At 53.6% G+C, this 24,272-nt stretch overlaps 3 protein-coding genes across 5 annotated transcripts in view; 2 read left to right on the forward strand and 1 right to left on the reverse strand.

Moving 5' to 3' along the window:
- LOC110259833 (kinesin-like protein KIF19) overlaps nt 1–9,019 on the forward strand; it is a 49,641-nt gene extending 40,622 nt beyond the window's left edge. Inside the window, exons 19-20 of the mRNA XM_085016430.1 lie at nt 516–623; nt 5,650–9,019. Coding sequence (XP_084872556.1) covers nt 516–623; nt 5,650–5,750 — 209 coding nt within the window. The 3' untranslated portion in view covers nt 5,751–9,019. The remainder of the gene's footprint in view (nt 1–515; nt 624–5,649) is intronic.
- Nucleotides 1–12,645, reverse strand: part of SNX8 (sorting nexin 8) — a 144,362-nt gene extending 131,717 nt beyond the window's left edge. The window contains exon 1 of one of the 2 annotated variants that reach the window (XM_085016346.1): nt 12,425–12,645. In XM_085016346.1, the coding sequence (XP_084872472.1) occupies nt 12,425–12,432 (8 nt within the window). In that variant the 5' untranslated portion in view covers nt 12,433–12,645. Of the gene's footprint in view, nt 1–2,157; nt 2,295–12,424 lie in introns of those variants that run through there. The other variant, XM_085016345.1, reaches the window with a different exon arrangement.
- Nucleotides 12,646–12,894: 249 nt separating this feature from the next.
- The window catches only part of CHST12 (carbohydrate sulfotransferase 12), an 83,970-nt gene continuing 72,592 nt past the window's right edge, over nt 12,895–24,272 (forward strand). For both annotated transcript variants that reach the window (XR_014839963.1, XM_021085992.2), the window contains exon 1: nt 12,895–13,003. The gene's annotated coding sequence lies outside the window, so the exon portion shown is untranslated. The remainder of the gene's footprint in view (nt 13,004–24,272) is intronic.

A 24,272-nucleotide genomic window follows, 5' to 3' on the forward strand; every position in this document is an offset into this window, starting at 1 on the left:
GAGTATTCATCACATGTCTCTGCTACAAAAAGAACCATTCCCTGTAGCATCTGCGGCCCAGTCCCCATACAGAGGAAGTCAGCCTTTGTCAGTGAGAGCGAGTGCGGTCACAGACCGGCCCCCTCACTTGGCAAGAAAGGGTACACGTCTTGATCTGGCCCGGGCTGAGCCCCGGGGCTTCAGCAAACCCAGAAAATCCTTCACCGCCCTGCTGTGTCCAGCTGAGAGCAAGCAGGGAGTGGAAGGAAGAGGGGAGGGCAGGGCTGAGGAGAAGGGAGTGGAGCCAGAAGCCAGAGGGTGGAAAGTTCCAGAAAGGCCAGAGCTCAGAGTTGGTGGAAAGCACCATGCCTCCTGGGGCTGTGGGAGAACAAATGAGGCAAGCTCGGTAAAGAGCTGACATGTAGTAGGTCTGAATGTGGTGCAGCAAACACGCACCATCTAGTTTGTTCCCAGGATTCGCTGGGGGTGCCTCGAAATAATACCGTCCTCTCCTCTCCTCTGCGTTCCCCATCCAGATGAGACCACGCACCACGCGCCGGAGGTCAGCTTCACCTTCCCCAGCGCCACCTGGCAGAGCAGCACAGGCCCCAGCAGGGCGCCCCTCCGGCCCCGGGACATCCGAGGTCAGTGCCTGCCGCCCCCAGACACGCAGCCCTGCATCTGTCAGGGCAGTGAAGGCAAAGCGCGAGGCCCTCAGAGCTGAGCACACACGCTGTCACTGGGGGAGCTGTGACACCACTGCCCGTGCCCTTCAGACCTGACTGACTGTCGGGTGCCCAGCACCAGCTGTGAGGGCTGGACACCAAGACACGTTTACCTCAGGCGCCACCCCGCACTCGCCCCTCCCTGAGGAGGGGTGACTGCATCGCCTGTCCCTCAGACACGACTGCTCTCGACACGTCCACGCACCTGAAGCTGTGACAGCAAGCACGTGTCCCTCACACATGGCCGCGCCCACCTCGCGCCCCCTCTAAGGAGGCCGAGCAAAGAGTGCGCTGTACCTCACAGGGACCGGTTATCCCGAGTCTCCTCACTGAGGGGGCAGGGAGAGCAAAAGCACTTCGACTCCAGACACGACTGAAATCAAGAGCTTCCACACCCGAGGAGGAGGTGAGAGCAGGGCACGTTTGCCTCAGACACGAAGCATATGAGAAGCTTCTTCACACGAGGGTGCTGGGAGAGCGCCGCACGTGGTTTGCAGACGTGACCCGTCAGCACAGGTCTCTTCACCTGACGGGGATGTCACCGCATCACACATGTTCCTCACCCCAGACAAGTCACCACGTGGCTCCTCACTTGGGACGCCCCTGGCAGCGCTGCACGCGTACCTCAGACACATCTGACATCAACAGCTTCCTCACCTGAGGAGGCTGTGCGCGCACGTACATTTACCTCAGATGGACCCACACAAAGCAGCTTCACCTGAGGAGGCCGTGAGGGCCTGGCGCAGGATCCGCAGACAGGACCACCCGCCACACAGGTGGTCTTTCCTTTTGTCGTTGGTCTTTTGGGGGCTGCACCCGAGGCATATGGAGGTTCCCAGGCTAGGGGTCTAACTGGAGCTGTAGCCGCCGGCCTGCACCACAGCCCGAGCAACGCGGGATCCTTAACCCCCTGAGCCAGGCCAGGGATCAAACCCGCCACCTCATGGTTCCTGGTCGGCTTCGCTTCCGCTGCGCCAACAGAACTCCTCACCACAGGTCTTCTCCCCCGGGGCTGTGACAGCACCGCCTGTGCTCCTCCAACCTGCCCAGCCTCCAGATGCCTCCTCACTTAGCAGGCCGAGGAAGCAGGCACCTTCACCTCCGAAGGACCCCATCACAGGTGCCCTCAGCTGAGGAGGCTGTGGCGGAACGTCGGGTGCAGCGCAGGCGGACCTGGCACCACGTGTCTCCTCGTGTGCAGAGGCTGCGGCGGCAGGCGCGTTTGCCCCAGTCCCCACCAGTGCGAGAAGCTTCCGCACCCGAGGACACCGCGACAGCGGGGCTCTTTGCCGTAGGCCTGACCAGGCACCACACGCTCCTCACCTGCGGAGGCTACCACCGCCCTGCCCGTGCGCCTCACACGGAGGCGTCACCGTGTGCCTCCCCACTTAAAGAGCTGCTGCCAGCGTGCGCGTTTCCCTCAGACCCGAACGAGGTACAGCAAGTCACTCACCAGAGGAGGCTGTGGGAACACAGGGCACACATCCCTCAAATGTGACCAGTCACCTCGTGTCTCCTCAAGCGAGCGGGCTGTGACAGCAGGGAACATCCTCAGCAGTTTCTTCCCCTGAGGCGGCCTGAGAGCCTGTCACGTGAGGCTCAGACCTGACCAATCACGCACGCCTCCTCACGCTCTCAGACCTGACCAATCACCAGCCGACTGGGGCTCTCAGACCTGACCAATCCCCATCCGGCTCTTCACGTCACGTTCGAAGGCTGCGAAGGCGCTGCACGTGTAGCTCACACGTGACGCGTCCACACGTGTCTCCTTACACAAGGAGGCTGTGGCAGATGCACACTGGCCTCCGACATGACTGATGAGAAGCTTCTTCAGGGAGTTCCCGCGGTGACTAGCATCTATGAGGATGAGGCTTCCATCCCTGGCCTTGCCCAGCGGGTGGGGGACCCGGCGCTGCCGTGAGCTGTGGTAGACGCGGTTCGAATCTGGCGTTGCTGTGGCTGTGGCGCAGGCCGGTGGCTGCAGCTCTGATGGACCCCTAGCCTGGGAACCGCCATATGCCGCGGGTGTGGCCCTGAAAAGAAAAAAGGACCAACCCCCCACCCCAAAAAAACCCAAAAAAGGCTTCTTCAGAGTTTCCCGTCGTGGCTCAGTGGTTAACTGAGACTGACTAGGGTCCAGGAGGACGCAGGTTCGATCCCTGGCTTCGATCAGCAGGTTAAGGATCCGGCATTGTCATGAGCTGTGGTGTAGTTCAAAGAAGCGGCTTGGATCTCATACTGCTGTGGCTGTGGCGTAGGGTGGTGGCTACAGCTCTGATTAACCCCCTAGCCTGGTAACTTCCATATCCATATGCCATGGGAGCGGCCCTCAAAAGACAAAAAAAAAGCTTCTTCACCTGAGGAGGCTATTAAAGCAATGCACATGTTCCTCACACGTGACCAGTCAGCAGGCATCTCCTCCATGGAGGAGGCTGAGAGAGCATGGACATTTACCTCAGACCTGACTAATCACCCTACGTCTCCTCACCTGAGGAGCCTGGGACAGTACCGCACACACATGTAGCTCACACAGGACTAGTTACCACGTGTCTCCTCTCTTAAGGAGGCTGAGACAGCAGGCACATTTATCTCATACCTGACCAATCACGTCTCCTCACGTGAAAAGCTATTACCACATGCACATTTATCTCAGACGTGATCAATTCTAATGCTTCTACACTTGAGGAGGTTGTGGGAGGACTGCACATAATTCTTTGGCTTGACCAGTCACCACACGTCTCCTCACCTGAGGAGGCTGTTACAGCATTGCACGTGTGTTTCACAGGTGATCATTCACCACATGTCTCCTTACTTAAGGCGTCTGTACAGCATGTGCATTTACCTCAGACTGACCAATCACCTCTTGTCTCCTCACCTGAGACATCTGTGACAACATGCACGTTTGCCTCAGACAGATACCACAGATCTCCTCACCTGGGGAGGCTATTTCAGAACTGCAAGTGTTCTTCACAGGTGATCAGTCCCCACCCATCTCCTCACTTGAGGAGAATGTGATAACAGTGCACTTGTCCCTCAGGTGTAAGCAGTCTCCTCAGTTGAGGAAGCTGTGTTAGCAGTGCACGTGTACCTCAGAAGTGACCCATATCATATGCCCCTTCACCTGAGGAGGCTGTTGACAGCATGACATGTATACCTCAGACCTGATCACCACAAGTTTCCTTACCTGAGGAGGCTGTGACTGCTTGCACATCTACCCCAGATTTAACTGAAACCACTTGCCCCTTCACCTGAGGAAGCTGTGACAGCAGTGCATGTGTTTCTCAGACTTTACTGCTCAACCCACATCCCCTGTCAGGGGAAGGGCAGCAGTGCATGTACATCCCATGTGACTCATCTCGGCTCAGTAGCCATTTTGGCTCCTGACTACTTTAGTGGACAGCACAGGTCTAGAACCTGACCAAAATCATGTCACTCGTGTTCTTTTTTCTTTCTTAATGGCCACATGGCCTATGAAAGTTCCTGGGACAGGGACTGAATCGGAGCCACAGCTGCAGCAGCCCTGGATCCTTTAACTCACTGTGGGAGGCTGGAGATTGAACCTGTGCCTCTGCAGCGACCCAAGCCGCTGCAGTTGGAGTCTTAATCTGCTGCACCACAGTGGGAACTCCTTGTCGCCCTCGTCCTTACCCTCAAAAGCATGTTTGCTTGTTTTATTTAACTTCGAGCCAAACCTCTTCCCAGAAGGGGTGTAATTTTCCACATTCACTAGCCCTATCATGAAATTACCAGTTACCATAATATTCTGTGTCCTGTGTATTAACCTTAAAACCTGAGACACAGATGTGTCACTGGGTCCATGGCCCTCCTCTTCCTCCTCACTTCCCTTATTTTATGGTTTTGTTTTTGTTTCTGGAAATACGAACAACCATGTGCTGGGTATGTGATGAATCCCAGGGATGGTTTAAGTTAACATGAGTGCCACGTTCCTGTCATTCCTGCCCCAGTGTGTGAGGCCTGTGTTGCCTGGATCCTTTCTGGAAACAGGAAACTTCCTCTGACATCGTGGCACTATTTTCTCACCACTGACCCAACATCCAACCCAGTTGGCTGTAAGGATGTGCATAAATCAACATTAGGCTTAAAGACCACCAGGAGGGGCTGGCCCTACTCAGGAAGTTCTTTCTCATGTCTAACTCCTGTCCCTCTTGCTGTACCTTCAAGCCATTCCCATACGTTACTGCTTCAGAAAAGGTTTCATCACTTTTTTTGTCTTTTTGCCTTTTTAGGGCCACTTCCCACAGCATATGGAGCTTCCCAGGCTAGGGGTCTAATCGGAGCTGTAGCTGCCGGCCTACACCAGAGCCAAAGCAACGTGGGATCCAAGCCACATCTGTAACCTGCACCCCAGCTCACGGCAACGCCAGATCCTCAACCTACTGAGCGGGGCCAGGGATTGAACCCACAACCTCATGGTTCCTAGTCGGATTTGTTAACCACTGTGCCACGACGGGAACTCCCTATGCCCTTCTTTTTAAGGCTTCTCAGGGAAACGGTGTCAAAGGCGTGGACTGGCCACAACCTTGGGGTCAGAAGCTCCCAGCCCAGAGCAGGCCGAGTAACAGCCAGTTATGCGCTGCCATTTAAATAACATTTCTTTAAACATGAGGGACGGGAAATGTCGCCCAGGGATCTCCTTGTCCTCCTGGCATGGGTTCGCCATAGCGAAGAACGTGCTGTAGGGGTTCAGGGGGCCGGCCTGGTGTGAGAGGAGCAGAGGCCAGGACAGACTTGGAAGCAAGGCCCAAGTTGGGGAGGTGAGGTCCCGTGGGGCCCAAAGGTCTCTGGGGCACGGGCAGGGCTGGCAGCGGGAGAGAGTCCACGCGGGCGGGACACTGCGGCGGGCCAGCCACCCCTGGCGCCAGGGACACTAGCTTTGCTCGAGTTTACCTTGACCACAGGCTAAGACCTTCCCTTCCCCCTCCAGGGTCTACAGACAGCGGAGACAGATGGCACAGCCCACTGCCCCCTGGCCACCCCCGCAAGCACCAGGGTGGCAGCGCCCAGTGGCCGAGGAGACCAAAGTAAAGATGGCAGCAAGCAGAGTGCCACTGTCACGCTGAGGGAAGGTCCGAGAAGCTGATCTCGGTACCAGGGTCTCTCTGCCTGGAAGCAGAGTTTGAGAGCCGGGGGATCCAGCAGGGACGCTCTGGGGCAGCCTGCCCTTCGCCCAGCTTCCTGCAGCCCTTTGCACCAGGCCTGGTGTCTGCCTCACCAGCCACCTTCAGAAGAAGAATGTCCACTCGGCAGTGGCAGAGCCCTTCCCAAGGACCTCAGGCCCATTTGGGGTCATTCCCAGGCATGGGTGCTCTTTCCAGGACCACCCACCCCCCGCCGTGGCCTCTGCTCTGGGAGAAGCTGGGACACGTCGCCCTTCAGGTCCGGCTCAGGCTGAGGAAGCCACTGGGGACACCTGGGCGGCTGCCGGCAAGAGGCAGGGAGGAATCTGTCCCCAACGCCACGTGTTAGTAGAGGTTCTCCAGAAAAAGGGAACCAAAGTTGTGTGTGTGTGTGTGTGTGTGTGTGTGTGTGTGTGTGTGCGCGCGCGCGCGCGCGCACACTGCCCAAGACAGGGAGGAAAGAGATTTCCTTGAAGAGATGGGCGTATTGGCTGTGGGAGCAGGCACGTCTGAGACCCGCAGGGCTGGCTGGAGGCCCGTGGGGAGTTGCCACCGTGTCCCCCGGTCGGGAGCAGAGGGCCCCCCTCCTCAGGTGACCTCAGCCTTTCTTCTCTGTCCGCCTTCACCTGACTGGCTGAGGCCCACCCACATCACAGAGGCTGATCTGCTTTTACTCAAAGTCTCCTCACGTTTAATCTCAAGACAAAGAGCACACGCTACCACTCAGAGGCGGAATCTAAAATGTGGCCCAGAGGAACCTACGTACAGAACAGACACAGGCTCACAGACATGGGGGGCACACTTGCGGTTGCCCAGGGGGAGGGGGAGGGAGCGGGATGGACGCAGCGTTTGGGGCTCCTACCCGCAACCTGTTGCACTGAGATGGATGAGCAATGAGGTCCTGCTGTATCGCCCAGGGAATTACAGCCACTTACTGGTGACAGAACACGATGGAAGAGGACATGGGAAAAAGAAGGTGTATCTATGCCACACTGGGTCACTGTGCTGTGCAGCAGCAGCTGACAGAACTTTGTAAATCAACCATACTCGAATCAAAAAAATCTTTGGAACTCCATCTCATCTAAAGACTACCTTCCCAGCAACATCTGGACCGGCGTTTGATCAAACCTCTGGGTCTCGTGGGCCTGGCCAGGTCGATGCGTCCAGTTAACCCTCTCGCTCCATGGCTGGCCTGCAGAGTGACACTCGTCACAGCGTACGCGGGCTCCCAGGGAAACGCAGGAACACGGTCCCATTTCCATGACCCAGCCACCCGCCACCACAGCGCTCTAATGTCCCTCTCAGCACCCCTGATGCAGGGAGGAAGGTGCTGCTAACTGTTGGGAACAAGACACATGAAACCAGCCGTGTAAACTGGGGACCCCACACTAAGGCTCCAGTTGCATTAGGATTGTATATGCTTCCGTCATTTTCCATCAAGACAGGAAAAAACAAAACAAAACAGAAAAACTCTGAGCACCATCCTGTGTCAGGGGGATCGTCACCTCCTCTGGTTGTGCTTTTGGCCCTTGCCGTCATTTTCAAACTGGCGCCTCATCCCTTGCTTTCAGGGCCCCCTTGTTTGAAGGCCGTTGGGAGCCACACCCCCAGGTGGCAGAAGTCACGCTGGGCAGAGCAGGTCAGGGCTGGGAGGGGGAGGTGGCCTCGTGGTCTTGCGGCCCTGGTGGAGCCTGGGCATCTTTGCCCCCGTGTGGGCCTGGCCTGTGGTAGGCACACTGCACACAGGCACTGTCGCCTGGCCGCCTCCCATAATGCCTGCTGTCACGGAAGACATGCTAGGGGCTTCCTCGAAGCCGTGGTTTCCTTTCTGGAGGCGTGTGTGGCAGTGGGAGTAGGGCCCGTTTATCCTCAGCGGCTCTGCTGCCCACTGTGCTGCCCACCTGCCATGCGCGCACCACTCTCATCAAAGTGCCAAGGCCGCCTGGGGAGGGACACCTTCTGCTCTCTGGTGCTGGCCCCAGCTCCTGGGAAGGGCAGGAATTCCCGATTGCCCCCTTTTATCTGCTCTTTTTTGTCCATGAGAACAGAACCCCAATTTTCAGCTGACCACAGCTCCCAAAAATGTCCATTCCCCAGCCTCCTTTGCGGCTGTGTATGGCCATGTGACTAAGTTCTGCTTGATGGAATATAAGCCAGAGTGGCTGCTTCCTGGACTTTTTATCATAAAGGATAATGAGCATGTCCCCCGTGCCTCTTCACTTCCTCAATCCTACCACCTGGAAGTTGAATGTGATGGCTGGAACTCTAGCCACCATTTTGGGGCCATGAGGGCAAAGGCTACACCCTGCAGAGAATGGAGTGGGAAGCCGAAAGGAGCCTGGGTCCTCTGGGAGCAGAGGTGTCTCTCAGCATTGCTCCATCCTACTTCCAGACTTTAGCCCGAGAGAGAAATAAACATCGCCCTGAAGCCACTGTGGTTGGTGCACCTCATCTTATGTGACACACGAGGGAAGCTCAGGCAGTTGGCAACTCATGGCTGGAGAAGATTCTGGTGCTTTAGTGGAGCAGCAGTGAGGGATCAGAGATGCAGGGCAGAGGACGAGGCATGGGGGTTGAGTTCAGCCCCTGGGGTGGTGGGAGAAAAGCAGAAACTCCCAGTCTTTGTATACCCTGTCTTGAGTTGGGTGAGACCGTTGGCCAGGAAAGACAGCTGGTGGATTCTGAGGACAGGAGTCTTCACCATGAGGCTGTAAAGTGGCCTGTGCCTTAGAAGTTGCAAACTTTTCTTTTCCAAATTACCAACAGGTGCAAACCTGAGCTTGTAATGCACGCATTTTGTAACTGTTAGTTCTTTTGACCGTGGCATCAAACTGCCTTCAGCAGCTTCACCTGGTGCCGCCGCCTCCTCCTCCTCCATCGGCCAGCGCCCTAGGAGTGCCTGGATGGGCAGCCTCCTTGGCCCGGCCACTCTGCTCCGCGCTGAGGGCTTGGCTGCAGCTCTGAAGCCCCGCTCATCATGACTGGGATTGCTCTCTGAGTTTGGGGTTTCCCACGGTACAATGGGGCACACTGACAGCAAGCTCTGCAAGGTGGCAGAGCTGGATTCCATGCTTACCATACACGCAGGGCAAAGGGAGACTTAACGTTACACTGGAAAACCTCTCGCATCACCTACACTGAATGCCTACATCATTAAATAAACCTACGTTAAATGAATACCTCACTGCATTCACTTTGTTTGAAAGGCTGGCCCTCGAAGGTAGTGCAGTAAACGTGACTCAGCAGGGCTCAGCAGAGGGGTGGGTGTTCCAGCAACTTTCAGGGAAGGAGCAGGTGTGAGCAGGTGCGACCCGGTCCGGAGCTTTGGTGGAGAACGTGTGATGACCTCTGACCCGCGCCTGCCTGCCTGCTGCGTGGACCCCATCCCGGGACCTCGCCCTGGTCCTGCCATGTGGTACCCGGCAGAGGCTGAATGTGCGAAGGAGGCGCCTCCGCCCAGAATGTCTTGTGATTATTACCGCGCTTGTGCTGAGGTTTCTTTGCAAGCGGAGGGAGACAGGCAAGGAAGGAAAGCCCTTGCGGGGACAGTGGAGAGAACGCGGGGTGTTCCTGGCGAGGGGAGGAGGAAAGTCGGGGCGGCCCAGTGCACGGGGTGAGCGCCTTGATGCAGAGGTGGGCAATCAGACTGAGCACCCCCTTATTAAGAGTATCTTGTTGGTAACAGAAGCCACCAGGTGGCAGGAGGTTTATAACACCTCCCAGGCTCCTTCTCGAGAACAGGTCATTCTGATTCCGTGAGGAGGCTTGACCTTGCTGATTTTTCCTAGATTGGCCTGCGTGTGGACCGCCTGGCCTCGCAGACTAGACTTCCTGTCCATACCCCCAGGGTGACCCTGAGCACATGGAACTGGGGGGCTGAGTTTTGCTCTTCCAGCTTCTCAAGCCAGGGTTCCTGCTTCCTTCCCTTTGGGCAATTCTGCTGCCTCCAGGATGACACGTAGCCTCTGTGGCATCTGGCCTCTACAGCCCTTCCAGCAGCCAGGGGGGTAAAGCAGAGGCCATGGAGAGGGTTTGCCAGGATTGGGGTGTCGGGAGAGGGGCACAGACTTGGATCCGCACACCCCTTTGGTGACAGCATCCACTTAGGTCACTTCCGATGCTCACATCTGCAGCCTGCACCCCTTTCCCTGAGTTCAAGCCCAAACATCCAGGAGGTCCCATCTGGTTCAGCGGAAATGAACCTGACTAGCATCCATGAGGATGCAGGTTCGATGCCTGGCCTCGATCAGTGGGTTATAAGGATCAGGTGTTGCTGTAAACTGTGGTGTAGGTTGCAGACACAGATTGGACTATGGCTGTGGTGTAAGCTGATGCCTCAGGTTCAACCCCTAGCCTGGGAACTTCCATATGTCTTGGGTGCAGCCCTAAAAAGACAAAAAAAAAAAAAAAAAGCAAACATCCAACTGTGTCCCCAGTGGGTGTGCTGTCACTATGCAGATGCAGAACTCCAAGCTCACAAAATCTGCTCCCAAAGTGTTCTCTGGGCACAGGGGTGCGGGCCTCCCCCTCAGTCCCTCTCTCTCTCCCCTTCTCCCTCCACCAGCCTACCCTCTCCATTCCATCCACCCTTCCCCAAACCTCTCTCGCGTCCTCTCCCCCTCTCCTGTCCTACCACCACCTGAGCCTAAGGCACCATCGTCCTCCTTGGAGCACCCAGCGCTTCCCAGCTGGTCTGCCTGCAAAAATGCCGCTGGGGCTGGCACTTTGCAGACATCACCTCTCTCATTATGTGTAACCGCCGTAGGAGGCAGGGTCGTGATTTCCAGCCTCGCACAGATAAGGATACTGAAGCTCAGAGAGGCTGGAAGACCTGCCCCCGTCACACCGCTGCTGGGTGTGACCTCAGAGTCTGGGCGGGCAGGTTCCCACCCCTCCTGCGTTACCCCCCCCCAAGCCATCTGAAAAAGAAACCAGGCAACAGGACTGGGGTGGGGCGGAGAGTGCATGAGCTCAGATGAATCAGGAGGGTTCATCTTGTCCATTCTCTCAGGTTTTGTTTTTTAATCACCTGCAAAGAAGGTGAGTTGAATTTGCAATTCTCTTCCTTCTTTTTTCCTTACTCTGTTGATGATCACAAGGACTCCGCACCGAGAAGTCATCCGAATCTCCCAGCCGCCCCTCACAGGGGAAGCTGACATTTCCTGGCCCAAGCCACAGTTATTTCTATCTTTTTTTTCTGTTGCAACACTGGTTATGAAAGCAGAAATAGTTGCAGTCAGTATGGGACATGGTGATAACTCAAGCCAAAACATGGAGACCGGGGCAGGGCTGTCGTCAGCCCTGGGCAGGCTGTGGTCAGCTCCGGGCAGGCTATAGCCTTTGCACAGAGGTCCAGGGTCCCTGAGGTGGGTGGCAGCCCATGAAGGGGCTGTGGGGAAAGATGGCCAGCCAGGGTCCACCAGCTTGAAGAAGCTCGGGCACTGGAAGAGGGGAGGAGATGAAAGTCACAACAGACGTGGCAGGGGCTCTCCAGGACAGAGATGGTCAGATCTCTCCTAGCAGGTCCCTGCCCAGCAAGGAAGTCACTGGAGTGCAGTGGCACTCTGCCTCTGGAGCCCCAAATCTGCCTACTGGTCCCAGCTCTGCCTCTTACACAGCTGTGTGTCTTTGGCTAATTGCTTAACTTCTCTGAGCCTCTGCTACCCTATCTGTGAAGAAGGAGGTAAGAGGTAACGATTTCAAAGAGGGTAAATAAAAACGTAGGTTGCTAATATAAAAACTGTTTTTTAACAGAAGTGAAATTGACATAACAGAAAATCAGTCCTTTTAAAGGGAACTCTTCAGTGGCACTTAATACATTCACAATACTGTGTGACCGCCACCTCTGTCTGGTTCCAAAACATTTCATCACCGCAAAGCGGCCCGGCCCCATTCCAAAGCTGCTTCCCCTTCCGTCTCTCCCCAGGGAACAGTGGTCCTTATCACAGCTCCAGGTCCTGTCAGCTGAGACCCTGGCCCTGCTTCCAGAGCCCAGTCCCGGCACTCACCCAATAGCATCGGTGCTTTGTTCACATCCCCAAGAAGCTTTTGCAGTGAGAGATTCTGGCTCCTGGACACGTGAACATCTATTTAATCAAACACACCTTTAGCAACACACCCAGGAGCTGGGCTCGGGCAACTCAGGGAAATTCTTTACTATTTACATGCATTATCCTGGCCAAGGGTCTCAGAAGTCTGGCTGCAATTAAACACTTAAAGCTTTATTTCCTTTGTCGCACTCTTATTTGACCAGAGAACCCTTTGATCTTACCAAGGGGTCACCCCCAACGCTCTCTGCAGGCCCATTTCACGGCATACATGGGGAATTGCAGGCCTAGCGGAAACATTAATTGAGTGCCTCTGAATGCAGAACACAGACCGAAAAACTTCTGTCGACAGTGGAAATGGTTGCACAAAACGCGAATGTCCTTAATGCCCCTCGGTACACTTAAAAATGGTTAAAATGGCAAATTTTATGTTATGTGTATTTTACCACAACTAAAAAAAACATCAGCAATAGTAAGAACCGCGATGGGAGTGCTGACGACGCATCAGGCATCTTGCTCAGCGCTTTACACGCACCTTCTCATCTGGGCCTCACTAACTCCCTGCAGGACGAAGTCACCACCCCACGGATGGACTCGGAGACAACCTCAGAGACGTTCAGTTCTTGCCCAAGACCGCACGTCAAGCCCAAAGGCCTGGCATCAGGATCCAGTGCAGGCAATCTGTGCTCGCAAACGGGTCGGGTAGACAGAAGGCGCGGCTCAAGTGCCGGCCCGCGGGCCCCGAGGGGCTGCAACGCCGCGCTGGCCTCGGGAGCCAGGCAGCACGCGATTGGCTGCTGGGAAAGGGGCGGGGCTCCCCGAGGCAGGGGGCGGGGCCGCTCCTGGCCGTAAATACGGCGCCACATGGCACTGGCTGGGGAGGCCCGGGCGGTGCGGAGGGCGCAGGCGCGTCGAGAGGGGCGCTCCTCTGTCTTCGAGGCCCCTCCGCGGGCCCCGACTTCTCGCGAGACGAGGAGCAAGAGGCGGGGCGCCGGCGCCGAGGGCGGGGCCGGCGGAGGGGCGGCCTTGGGAGGGTCTGCTGGTCCCAAGGCTGCTGCGGTCCGGGCAGCCGTGCGAGGAGAGGCGAGGCGAGGAGAGGCGAGGGGCGCGCGAGGTGAGTCAGGGGCGCAGGACGAAATGAGGGGCACGGGGCGAAGTGAGGCGAGGGGCGGGGAGCGGGGGTCCCGGCGGCCCGGGGCAAGTCCTGCGCCTCGGGCGCCTGGGCAGGTCCGGCGGGGCCCCGGGCCAAGCCCCGCGCCGTCGCTGTGTGACCTTGGCCCGGCTGGCACCGTCTCTGAGCCCCAGTCCTGGCGAGGATGAGGGAGACCTGGACGGGGCGTGGGGGCCGGCCGCGCCGCCCACCCGCGGCAGGGTCCAGGCTGCGGTCAGCTGCGGCCGTCGGGGCCGGTCCCCGCCCGCCGCTGGGCGCCCGGCATCGGCCCCGCGGGAGGGGCGGCGGGGATCCTGGCACGCTCGTCAGCCTCCCCTTGGGCTGCACGGGAGTATTCCGGAGAGCCCGTGGCGCGGCTCCCCGGACTCTCACGTCTCTCCACCAGCTTCTTGCAGGGGGAGACCCCCAACCCGGTGCCCTGATTTCCCCGTCGCGCTGACTAGTAGCTGCAGACCCGGCGGTTGCAGGCGGGTCCTGGAAGAGTACCACTCAGATGACCCTTTGCTCCAGAAACAGCGCAAGGAAGCCATGCATTAGTCGCTAACAGCAGGACTTATATCTTCTATTTGGGCTTCTGGCCACCAGGACACCACTGGCAAACCGTTAGCTGGAGCCGAGGTTCTGTCTGGCTGGGGCACAACAAGCCGTAGTGTTTCCGTGATTATTGAATTATTTATTTTATAATCCGACGCTGGTGAGACTCGGGAGACCCGGCCTGAATGAGAATGTGGATTGGGGAGCGGATGCAATCGCATCTTTAAGGGTACTGTCCCCTAGAGTGTGGGTTCAGGTAGCTGGCGGCTAGGACACGGCTCAGCTGGTCCCCATCTGCCCCGGAACCGGGAAACCGATTTGCTCTTCTCTGTGAACAGCGAGTGCTGGGACTGTGAGTTAGCTGTGTGAAAAAGGAGCTATTAAGAAAATTTTAAACCTTGAAGTTATCGTTGACAGAACATTGTGTAAGTTGAAGATGAGCAAGGGTTGATTTGATACACGTAGATTGCAACATGATTGCCATCAAACTGTCAGCTCACACCTAGGAAATGTTTTAGGTGAGGGGAGCACTGCTGAGGATTTAGAGAGTGCCTGCATTGAATTGCATAGATGTTGAATTTTCTTGCCAGTTGCTTTATAAGACTTAGGCTGATATTTTCAGGCCAGCAGCACGGTTTGCTGTTACTCAGCATGCGCCCACTTCATCATCTGAGCAAACATTGAGCCTGTCATCATTTGTAAGGTGCCAGGTTGGGCTGGACGCTGGTAATAGGGTTATAGCCTGACGAGAAAACCATGTGATTAGCGCTGTCAGCTAGGTGTTTACAAAGGGTGAAGAAAGAGGGAGCAGCTAGATGTATTTCTTGGTGTTGGAGAAGTTTTCCACGGTCCAGGTGATGTATAAGTTGGGCCTTGAGAGACAGGTGAAGCTTAGGGAGAACATTCCAGGTTGGAGGCGGCAGGGTGTGTGGAGGGAAGGGAAGGCACCATAGGCAGTGGAGAGAGGCAGGGAGAACCCGTGTTCGTTGTAGGACAGGGTGTTAGAGTGGAAGTCAAGGCAGGGCCGGAAAGAGCTTTCTGGCTGAGGGGCCTTGCACTCTCTGCCAGGAAGTTCGGACTTTTATCCTTTGGGTGAGGAGGCATCAAGGTTTGGGGTGGGATGTGAGGATGTGTTTTGGAGAAGCAACAGCAGTGAGAACGGAGGATGGACCCAGGGCGTAGGGAGATGGAGAGGGGACTGAGTACCGTCGGAGCGGGTGTGGGCCGGGAAGGGCACGCGTACTGGGTTGAAATGAACCACAGAACCCACAGTGTGGTGGCACTTTGTGGGATGTGAGGAAAGGGGAAGGAAAAGGCAAAAGGAATCGACCTCTCCCCTGGGTTCTGAGGGCCGCCTGGCACCTGCGTTCAGGAACGCTAGAGCAGGTTTGGAGGAGGAAGGGGCTAAAACGCATGGCATTTTTAGCCCTAGAGAATTGGCAGGGTTTGTGGGCCATCGCACATGAGGTGTGCCCTCGTGGAGGAAGAATTGTATGGAGGTGGAATCCCGGGAAGCGCCCGCAGGAGAGGATGGTGGCCCAAGAGAAGCACGGGCTTGGGGTCGGGGTCGGGGTGGGGGGTTGACCACCGATGGTGGAAACGCCGCTTACCGTCCTACCTGCACAGGTGCCGACAACGCTGGGGAGGGATTCTCTTCTAGAACAGATCTCAAGGTTGAAGTGCCGTGCCTGGGTAAGAGACAGGTGAATGGTAATACCGAAACAGTTGCTGCTAGTTTATAACTTTTTTTCAATGTACACCATTCGTTTCTCTTTTTAGATTTTTTTTTTTTTTCTCTTTTTCTTCAGAAAGTAGTGGTTCGTTTCACAGCTACTCAAAGGGTCTGTGGCCGCAGCCAGGGCTGATGGTTCGCCAGTCCTTTCACAGATGTGCTTAATGATAAGTGACTAATTCAGGACTTCCTGTAGTCGGCCAAGGTGGTGGTTTCTCTAACAGTCCAGAGAACTTGAGAACGTATTTCCGAGAGGAGGAGGAAACCCCGCTGTAGGGATTGGGGGAGGGAGGAGACCGCTGGACAGGACAGGAGAGGGTGACCCAAATGGGGTCTGCGGGGCCCCAGAACACTCCCAGCTGGGCCTTTTCCTCCCAGGCAGGAGAATGGAAGAGTCTTTGGGGAAAGGGAGCAGCCTGAGAAAGGACCTAACAATAGTGACATCGGGGGGTCCCCAGGAAGGAGGCCCAGCTGGATCCCTCACTAATGAAGCTTGTCATTAATAACCCTCTTCTAAGGTCCAAAGCTTCCCAGTTCTTTTAAGCCCCTAACCTTGGCTGGGAACAAATAACTGAGGACAAGGGAGGAAACCTCTGATTTGGAAGATAGAGATTCTGACACACACTGTTTCATATAGAGTGTGCAAGACGAAAACTTAAAAAGCACTCTGGGGCGTTCCCGTTGTGGCGTAACAGAAATACGTCTGTCTAGTATCCATGAGGGTGCGGGTTCGATCCCTGGTCTCGCTCCGTGGGTTGGGGGTTCAGCGTTGTGGTGAGCTGTGTGTAGGTCACAGTCATGGCTCAGATCCCGTGGTGCAGTGGCTGTGACGCAGGCCGGCAGCTGTAGCTTCAATTCCACCCCTAGCCTGGGAACCTCCACATGCCATGGGTGTGGCCCTAAAAAGCAAAAAAAAAAAAAAAAAAAAAAAGGTCACTAATTAATACACGCACATGGATATAGAAAATATTTCATGCAAGAGACAAGAACAAGATGCTTTTTTTATAGGAGTATTCGAAAAACCAAATAATAATAGCTCATGGATATTAAAAATACAGTGGAAGAAATAAACTCAATGGGTGAAAAAGTTGAGAACTCAAGAAATAGAACAGAAAAACAAGGAAATGGAAAATGAGAAGAAAATTTAAGAATCAGATTAGGGGAGTTCCCATTGTAGCACAATGGTTAATGAATCCGACTAGGAACCATGAGGTCACGGGTTCAATCCCTGGCCTTGCTCCATGGGTTAAGGATCCAGCGTTGCTGTGAGCTGTGGTGTAGGTTGTGGACGCTGCTCAGGTCCCGCATTGCTGTGGGTCTGGCGTACGCTGGTGGCTGCAGCTTTGATTCGACCCCTGGCCTGGGAACCTCCATATGCGGCGGGTGCAGCCGTAGAAAAGATAAAAAGACAAAAAAATATATGTATATATACACTGGAAAAACAGAGTCAATCAAGTAATTAAAGCTCAAACAGAACTCATTAGGAGGAAAGTCACATGAATGGAATGTCTCTGAGTAACAAAAATATTGACATAGAGTTATTAAAAAAAATCAGATTAGGCAATTGGCAGCTGAATAATAAGAGTTTCAGCAAGAAATAAAACGGAATAAAATCATCCACAAAATGAGGTAAGGTGATTTCCTAGAACCAAAACTTTCTGCATCGAAGGGGCCCACCGAGTGGCCAGCACCCTGGGTGAAAATGCCGGTGTCCCTCACTTTCTTTGTCCCTCCCGTTCCCAGGTTGGATGTTCAGCGTGGGGAGCAAGTCTGCGCAGTGAGGGATTCCCGGCGTTGACAGTGCTTAGTGAGAGTTTGGGAAGCAAGGAGGTTATTCGAAAGTACATCTGGGAGTTCCGATTGTGGCTCAGCGGGTTAAGAACCCGACTAGAGTCCATGAGGACGCAGGTTCGATCCCTGGCCTCGCTCAGCCGGTTAAGGATCCGGTGTGATCACCAGCTGTGGTGTAGGCTGCAGACGTGTCTGGGATCCAGGGTTGCTGTGGCTGGGGTGTAGGCTGGCAGCTGCAGCTCCAATTCAACCCCTAGCCTGGGAACTTCCATATGCCACGGGTGCAGCCCTTAAAAAAAAAAAAAAAGAAGAAGGAAAAAAGAAAGTACATCTGAAGCTGTCTGTTCCCAAATTTGGATAGTGAGCGTTCAAGTGGACACAGAGACGTGCCCAACTGCCCCAAGACACGTTGTGGTGACATTTTAGAACTCTAGGACAAAGAAGATTGTTTTATCTTCAAGAGAAAGAACTAAAGTAGGCCACCAACAGGTCATCGCAGAATGAAGCAAAGTGGACCCAGCTGCAGGAAGATTGGACGCTGGGAGATGAGAACATTGCTTTCAAAATTCTGAAGGAAACCGTTTTCCACCTTGAATTTTAGACGCAGGTGGAGGATAGAATAAAGATATTTTCACACACGCTCCAAACATTTGCCTTTCATGTATTTTACGGAAATGACTGGCCTGCTACTCTCCCCAAATGAGGTGGTGAATCTGGAAAGAGAGCTGGAGGAGGCAGAATGAGCCTCAGAGAGAGGTGAAAAGAGTCTGCCAGATGCGATGGAGCGGCTCGGCAGCGGGCATGGAGGCAGGTATCTCGTGGCCTGAGTGTTAAGACCTCCTTGGAGAGAAAGGCGAAGATGAAAGTGCCTGGCGCCTGAAGCGCTGAAACCACTGGAGAGAAAATTTAGGCGGCCGGCCCAATCGGGGCTGTCTTCATGATAAGTACACAGAAAACACAGCAAGTGAAAACAGAAGACTGTTAGCGAGTTCCAGGGAAAACAAGCCGTTGTGTAGGAAGGAAAAATAATTGTGTGTACTGCCAGGCGCAGCCGTGAATAGCCTGTGCACAATGACCATAATTTCTGTAAACATCGAATATGGCTCTAATTAGAATGATGATGTGCCTGTTTGGAGGAGGCGTGGTGGTTTGAAGGAGGAAAGGCTGCCGCTCGCCACCGTGCTGGGAAGTCGATAGGTGATGCCCAGGCTGAGCCCACGTTATCACCCAAGGCTCTGACTTAGAGCTGGGTGGTGACACCGGAAGATTCAGCCAAAAAGAAGGCTGGAGAAAGATGCAAGTGGGTAAAGGGAAGGAAAGGTCCAGGGCTAGTTTTGCATTCAGCTCCTGGAAGGACTTAATCCTTTAACTGAGTGAGTAACGTTGATCAAAATAAAGGCAGAGCAGTAAGCTTCGGACTCTGATGGAAGAAGGGGCCAGGCTCTTGCCTGTGTGTGGCTAGATACCCCGCAGGCACTCTTTCTTATCAGGGGAAGCTCTCTCCACCTTATTTCCTCTCTGCTATTGTCATTGTTCTCCGTATCCTGTCTCTCGGCTGTGGTCGCAGATCAGAGATTGGGTGCTTTCTTTAGCTTTTTTGCTTTTCTTTTAACTTGTTATGCCGGAATTTTAAAACATACTCAGAAGTAGTGAGAAAAGTATTACGATTACTCTCAGCCAATTTCAGAAATGATGACGTCAGGTCAGTCATGTTTATGTTTTTGTTAGCATAACAACTCTTTTTTTTCTTTTTTACGGGCCACACTGTTGACATAGGGAAGTTCCCAGGCTAGGGGTCGAATTGGAGCTACAGCTGAGGCCATCGGTGAACTACTCCACAGCTTGCAGCCAAGCCGAATCCGTAACCCACTCAGCGAGGCCGGGGATCGAACCTGCTTCCTCAGAGACGCTGTGTTGGGTTCTTAACCTGCTGAGTCACAATGGAAACTCCAGCATAACTCTTTTTTGGCTTTTTTTTTTTTTTTTAAAGGGCTGCGCTTGTGGCTTATGGAGGTTCCCAGGCTAGGGGGCGAATCAGAGCTGCAGCTGCCACAGCAATGCAGGATCTGAGCCACAACCGCAACCTAAACCATAGCTCACGGCAATGCCGGATCATTAACTCATTGAGCAAGGTCAGGGATTGAACCTGCATCTTCATGGATCCTAGTCAGGTTCATAACCTGTCGAGCCATGACGGGAGCTCCCCAGCATGACGGCTCTTTATTGCACACCTGCTGCACTGTTTGTAGCCTTTGAAGATTCAGGTAGCTCCCTGCCAAAGTTTATAGTCTAGTGCAGATAGAAATGAGCGGATCCACCCGTGAATATATGCTATTGGAGGTGATGCCAAATGACGAGGAGAAAAAGGATGGGGAGCAATCAGGGAGGCCCTCACCGGAGAGGCGAGCTTTGTGCAGAGACCAGGGGAGGTGCTGGGTTGAGCTGCAGGATCCCTGGTGTGAGTAGCCCAGCCAGGGCTGGTGAACACCGGCCGGGCCGCGGGAGCCTGGTCCGTGCAGCTGATGAACAGCAAGGAGGCCACTGTGGCTGGAGAGGGCCAGTGATGACGGGGAGCAGGGGGGTGGGGGGGGATGCGAGTGTGGGACCCCAGTCCTGCAGGGCTTGTCATACGCCATTGTAAGGACTGGAAGTGGGGAGCTGTTGGACTCCAGTGATTGGAGGGTTTTCAGCCGAGCTGTGACATGATCTGACTCCGGGCAGAAGAGCCACGGCTCCTGGATCGAAAGTGGATTTTTTGGGTTCGAGCACAGAGGCAGGGAGACCAGGTTGGGAACTATTGCAGTCATGCAGGTGAGAGCTGGTGGTCGCTTGGACCAGGGCCTGGTGGGGGCGGGAGTTGGTAAACGAGGCAGGTCGATGGAGCGGCTGAGGGAGGTCAGAGTCTGCATGTACTTTGAAGGTAAACCTAAGCAGGTTCTTAAGCTCATCATGGGGAACTTTATTTTTTTAAATGTTTGATTCTATTCTATTCTATTTGCTTTTTAGGGCTGCACCTGCAGCATATGGAAGTTTCCAGGCTAGGGGTCGCATTGGAGCTACGGCTGCCGGCCTACACCGCAGCCACAGCCATGTGGGATCCAAGCAGCATCTGTGACCTACACCACAGCTCACGGCAACGCCAGATCCGTAACCCACTGAACGCAGCCAGGAATCGAACCTGCCTCCTGGTGGACCCTCGTTGGGGTGTGTTTCTGCTGCGCCACAACTGCAACTCCGTGGTGAACTTTATCATCGTTTTCCTGAGACATACTTTCTTTGAGTTGCCTTCATTGTGCGCTACGAGTTGTTCAGATGCCAGAGTCAGATACCACACAGCACGTATCCTAGTCTCGTGAGGAATGCGGAAGCTGTAATGCACGTGATCCCCGTCTCCCAGGAACGTGGGCTCTGGTTTGGGAATGTGGGCCTGGGATGCCTCCCGAACATTCTGTCTCCGCGTGCGACACTGACGGGGCTTCCAGACCCGTGACCAGGACACCGTGTGAGCAGATGTCCCCTCTGTGCTGGGGGCCAGCTCTTCGGGAAATTACTTTACTCCAAAGGCCACAGCGGGCCTCCGTCCCCGTCAGGTCTTCTGGGACGGGCCTCATCCTTTCCTTCTCGTCAATGTGACCATTTCTTACTTGTTTTTATTTGGATACACTGTCAGATTTAGTTCTCGGGATTAACTGAGTACAAGAGAAGTAATTTTCTAAGCAAACAAACTCCAGTGCCGATGGCACGAAGAGAAAATCTGCCTTACACTGGGGGTTTTAATCCAGCACCAAAGCGGCAATTGCAGAGGGTCAATGTTGAGGCCACTAGTAAACTTTTCCGATTTCTCTTGACTGCAGTGATGGGAACCGCAGTGAGTTATTTGCCTTATACACTGTTTGCAAAGCTGGAAAAGAAATAGGTAGTTTCTGGTCTCTTTGCCAGTAGCATAAATAAATCAATCTTGAGACATTCTTGGACTTCTGCACGAAGGTTGTGTCACTTGATTTAATGCTCAGAAGTTGGTTATTTGGGCAAGGAGAAGCAAATTCTCTCAGAAATCGAGGTAATAAAAATTCGAGTGTCTAGAAAAGCCAACCGAATCTGCATTAAGTATTTACCGTAGAGGCTTGGAGTCCACTCGGAGCCACAGCTGCCGGCCTACACCACAGACACAACAATTCGGGATCCGAGCCGCGTCTGTGACCGTCACCACAGCTCACGGCCACGCCGGATCCTTAACACACTGAGTGAGGCCAGGGATTGAACCCACGTCCTCATGGATGCTATCGGGTTCATTGACCGCTGGGCCCCGACGGGAATGCCGAAGCTCTTAAATCGGTTGTTCAGATGCCACTCTGCACAGTTGGAGCTGTGTATGCTTGGGCCAGTCGCCTGGCTGTTTGGCCAACTTTATCACAGTTACTGTGCAGATTAAAGAAATTAAGATATGCAAGGCCTTATAACAGCCCTCTGTCGTTATCATAAAATTAATTGGTGGAAAGCATGAGTAATAATAAAGATAATGTATTTATTTGTATGATTCAAACATTCAAGGACCCAATGAAACAGAAAGATAAACAAAGCCAGTGGTATAGTCTAAAGAACGTGCTTGGAGTTCCCGTGGTGGTTCAGTGGTTAACGAATCCGACAAGGAACCATGAGGTTGCGGGTTCGATCCCTGGCCTCCCTCAGTGGGTTAAGGATCTGGCATTGCCGTGAGTTGTGGTGTAGGTCACAGACGCAGCTCGGATCTGGTGTGGCTGTGGCTCTGGCGTAGGCCGGCGGCTACAGCTCCGATTAGACCCCTAGCCTGGGAACCTCCATATGCCGCAGGAGCGGCCCTAGAAATGCCAAAAAAGAAAAAAAAAAAAAAAAAAAAGGAATGTGCTTTGTTATTTTACAAAGCACTTAGCTGCTGTTTCCTCATGGTCGTCCTCTCATTAGCTCTTATTTGCAGGAAGACCATGCATGTGCTTGTTTTACAGGTTAAGACTTGAAACTCAGACTTCAAGTCACACCCAGGCCACGCAGCAGAGCCTGGATCTGGCCTCACAATCCCTTTGCTTTTCTTCCCAGTCTCTAAATACCTTTGTGGGGCTCGATGCTGGTGTTTTTATCCGGGGTGACAGAAATTGGCGACTGCTAGTTAGTTCATGGTGGTCTGCTGAGATGTTCTAGCTTCTGGAGATGGACTTGATAAGACGGCTCCCACTGCCCCTCTGGAAGTGAAATTATCGAGGTGTAATCGACATGCAATAAAATGCACACATTTTAAGTGTAAAATTCCACGAATGTGGCCAGATTTTTCCACCTGCGTAACTCCCACAGTAAACAAGGTAATGGAATATTTCCGTGACCCAAATTGCCTCCTGTCCCTTGCAGTCCCTAGTTTCTGCTGCTATTTTTGCCTTTTAAAAACTTCCTATACGTGAAAGCATGCGATGTGCATGTACTCTTTGGTATCTGAGTCCTTCGTTTCGTGTACTGTCTGTGAGATCCATCCATGCCGTTGCATGGATTGCCGTGAGTATCATCAGTAGTTCATTCCTCTTTAGTTGCCGCGTACTTTTCCACGGAAGAGCACACCACCGTTTGTTTATTCATTCACTTGTTGGTGGGCGGCCGGGTTGGTGTCAGTTGGTCGCTATTTTGCATGGAGCGCAGTGAACATTCTTGTACAGATCTTTGTGTGGCCAGCGATTCATTGAGGAAGAGTGTCTTGGCTGTCGTCCCTCAGGGCATCATTGTACACAGGGTCATTCAGTTTTTCTCCTGTGTCGTTACCGTCTAGGAGTTTTGCTCTGGTTTTGTGTTTTACGGTCGGGTCTGTTGCCCATTTCACGTTAGTTTTTGTGAAGAGAATAAGGTCTATGTCGAGGTCTTTTTTTTTTTAGCATGTGGATGTCCATTTGATCCAGCATCATTCCTTGAGGAGACAGACTGTCTTCGTTCCATTGTATTGCTTTTGCTCCTTGGTTAAAAATAAGTTGACTGCGGAGTTCCCGCTGTGCCACAGCGGGTTAAGAACGGACTGCAGCAGCTCGGGTTCCATTTCCCGGCCCGGCACCATGGCTGAAAGGCTCTGGTGTTACCGCAGCTGTAGGGGATCCAGGGATTCAGTCCCTGGCCTGGGACCTTCCTTCCCTCTGTCACAGGTGCAGTCATAAAAAAATAACAATAAGAAGCTGACTGTGTTTCTGGGGGTCTGTTTCTGGGCTCTGCATTCTGTTCCGTTGATCTGTGTCCCTGTGCCTTGGCCAGTCCCACACCGTCTGGGTTACTGTAGCTTTACCGCCAGGGTTGGATGTTGGATAACATCAGTCCTCCAGCTTTGATCCCCTTCCGTGCTGTGGGGGCTGTTCTGGGTCTCTCATCGCTCGAAACTGGAGAAACAGTTTGCTTATATCTACAAAGGCACCTGCTGGTGTTGGGGCTGGGTTAGTCTGCAGATTAAGTTGGGAAGAACTGACACCTTGAGGTTGTTGAGTGTCCCGGTCCTTGGGCGTGTTGGCCGTGAACTCTCTCTGCTTGGTCTGTGTCATTTCATTCATCAGAATCTGGTGCTTTTCCTCATAGAGATCTTATACATTGTTTCACTTGGGGAAGTGCTACATGAAATTGTGTTTTTAATTTCAGACTCCGCTTGTTCACCGCTGATACCTGGGAAGATGGTTGACTTTTGTGTATTAACTTTGTGTCTTACAAACTTGCTCTAATCACTTGGGCCCATGAAATTTTATGATTGAAAAATTGTTGATAATCTAAGATTTGTATATCATTTGCTATGTTTGATTGGTCTTTAAATAGAGTCACTAAGCTTTCATTATGGAACATCTGTTACGGATTTTATAGAACCCTCCAGGGGGTGAAAAATCTGCTTGATATTTTTTAATACATCTTTTCTGACTTTTTGAACATCTCAGCATTAAAAACAAACAAACAAACTAGTCTGTCTGCAAAGAAAGGAGTTCCTGCTGTGTCACAGCAGGTTAAGGATCTAGCGTTGTCTCTGCAGTGATGTAGGTTCAATCCCCGGTCTGGCACAGTGGGTTAAGGATCTGGTGTCGCTACAGCTGTGGCTCGGATTCAGTCCCTGCCCTGGGAACTTCCATATGCCATGGGTGTGGCCAAAAAAAAGAGATACATATCTGTATGCAC

The sequence above is a fragment of the Sus scrofa genome, chromosome 3 (genome assembly GCF_054392235.1).
Source record: "Sus scrofa isolate SSC_HxYL_T2T_F1_AM1 chromosome 3, Sscrofa_HxYL_maternal_Yorkshire_Landrace_v2.0, whole genome shotgun sequence".
NCBI classification, from domain to species: Eukaryota; Metazoa; Chordata; class Mammalia; order Artiodactyla; family Suidae; genus Sus; species Sus scrofa.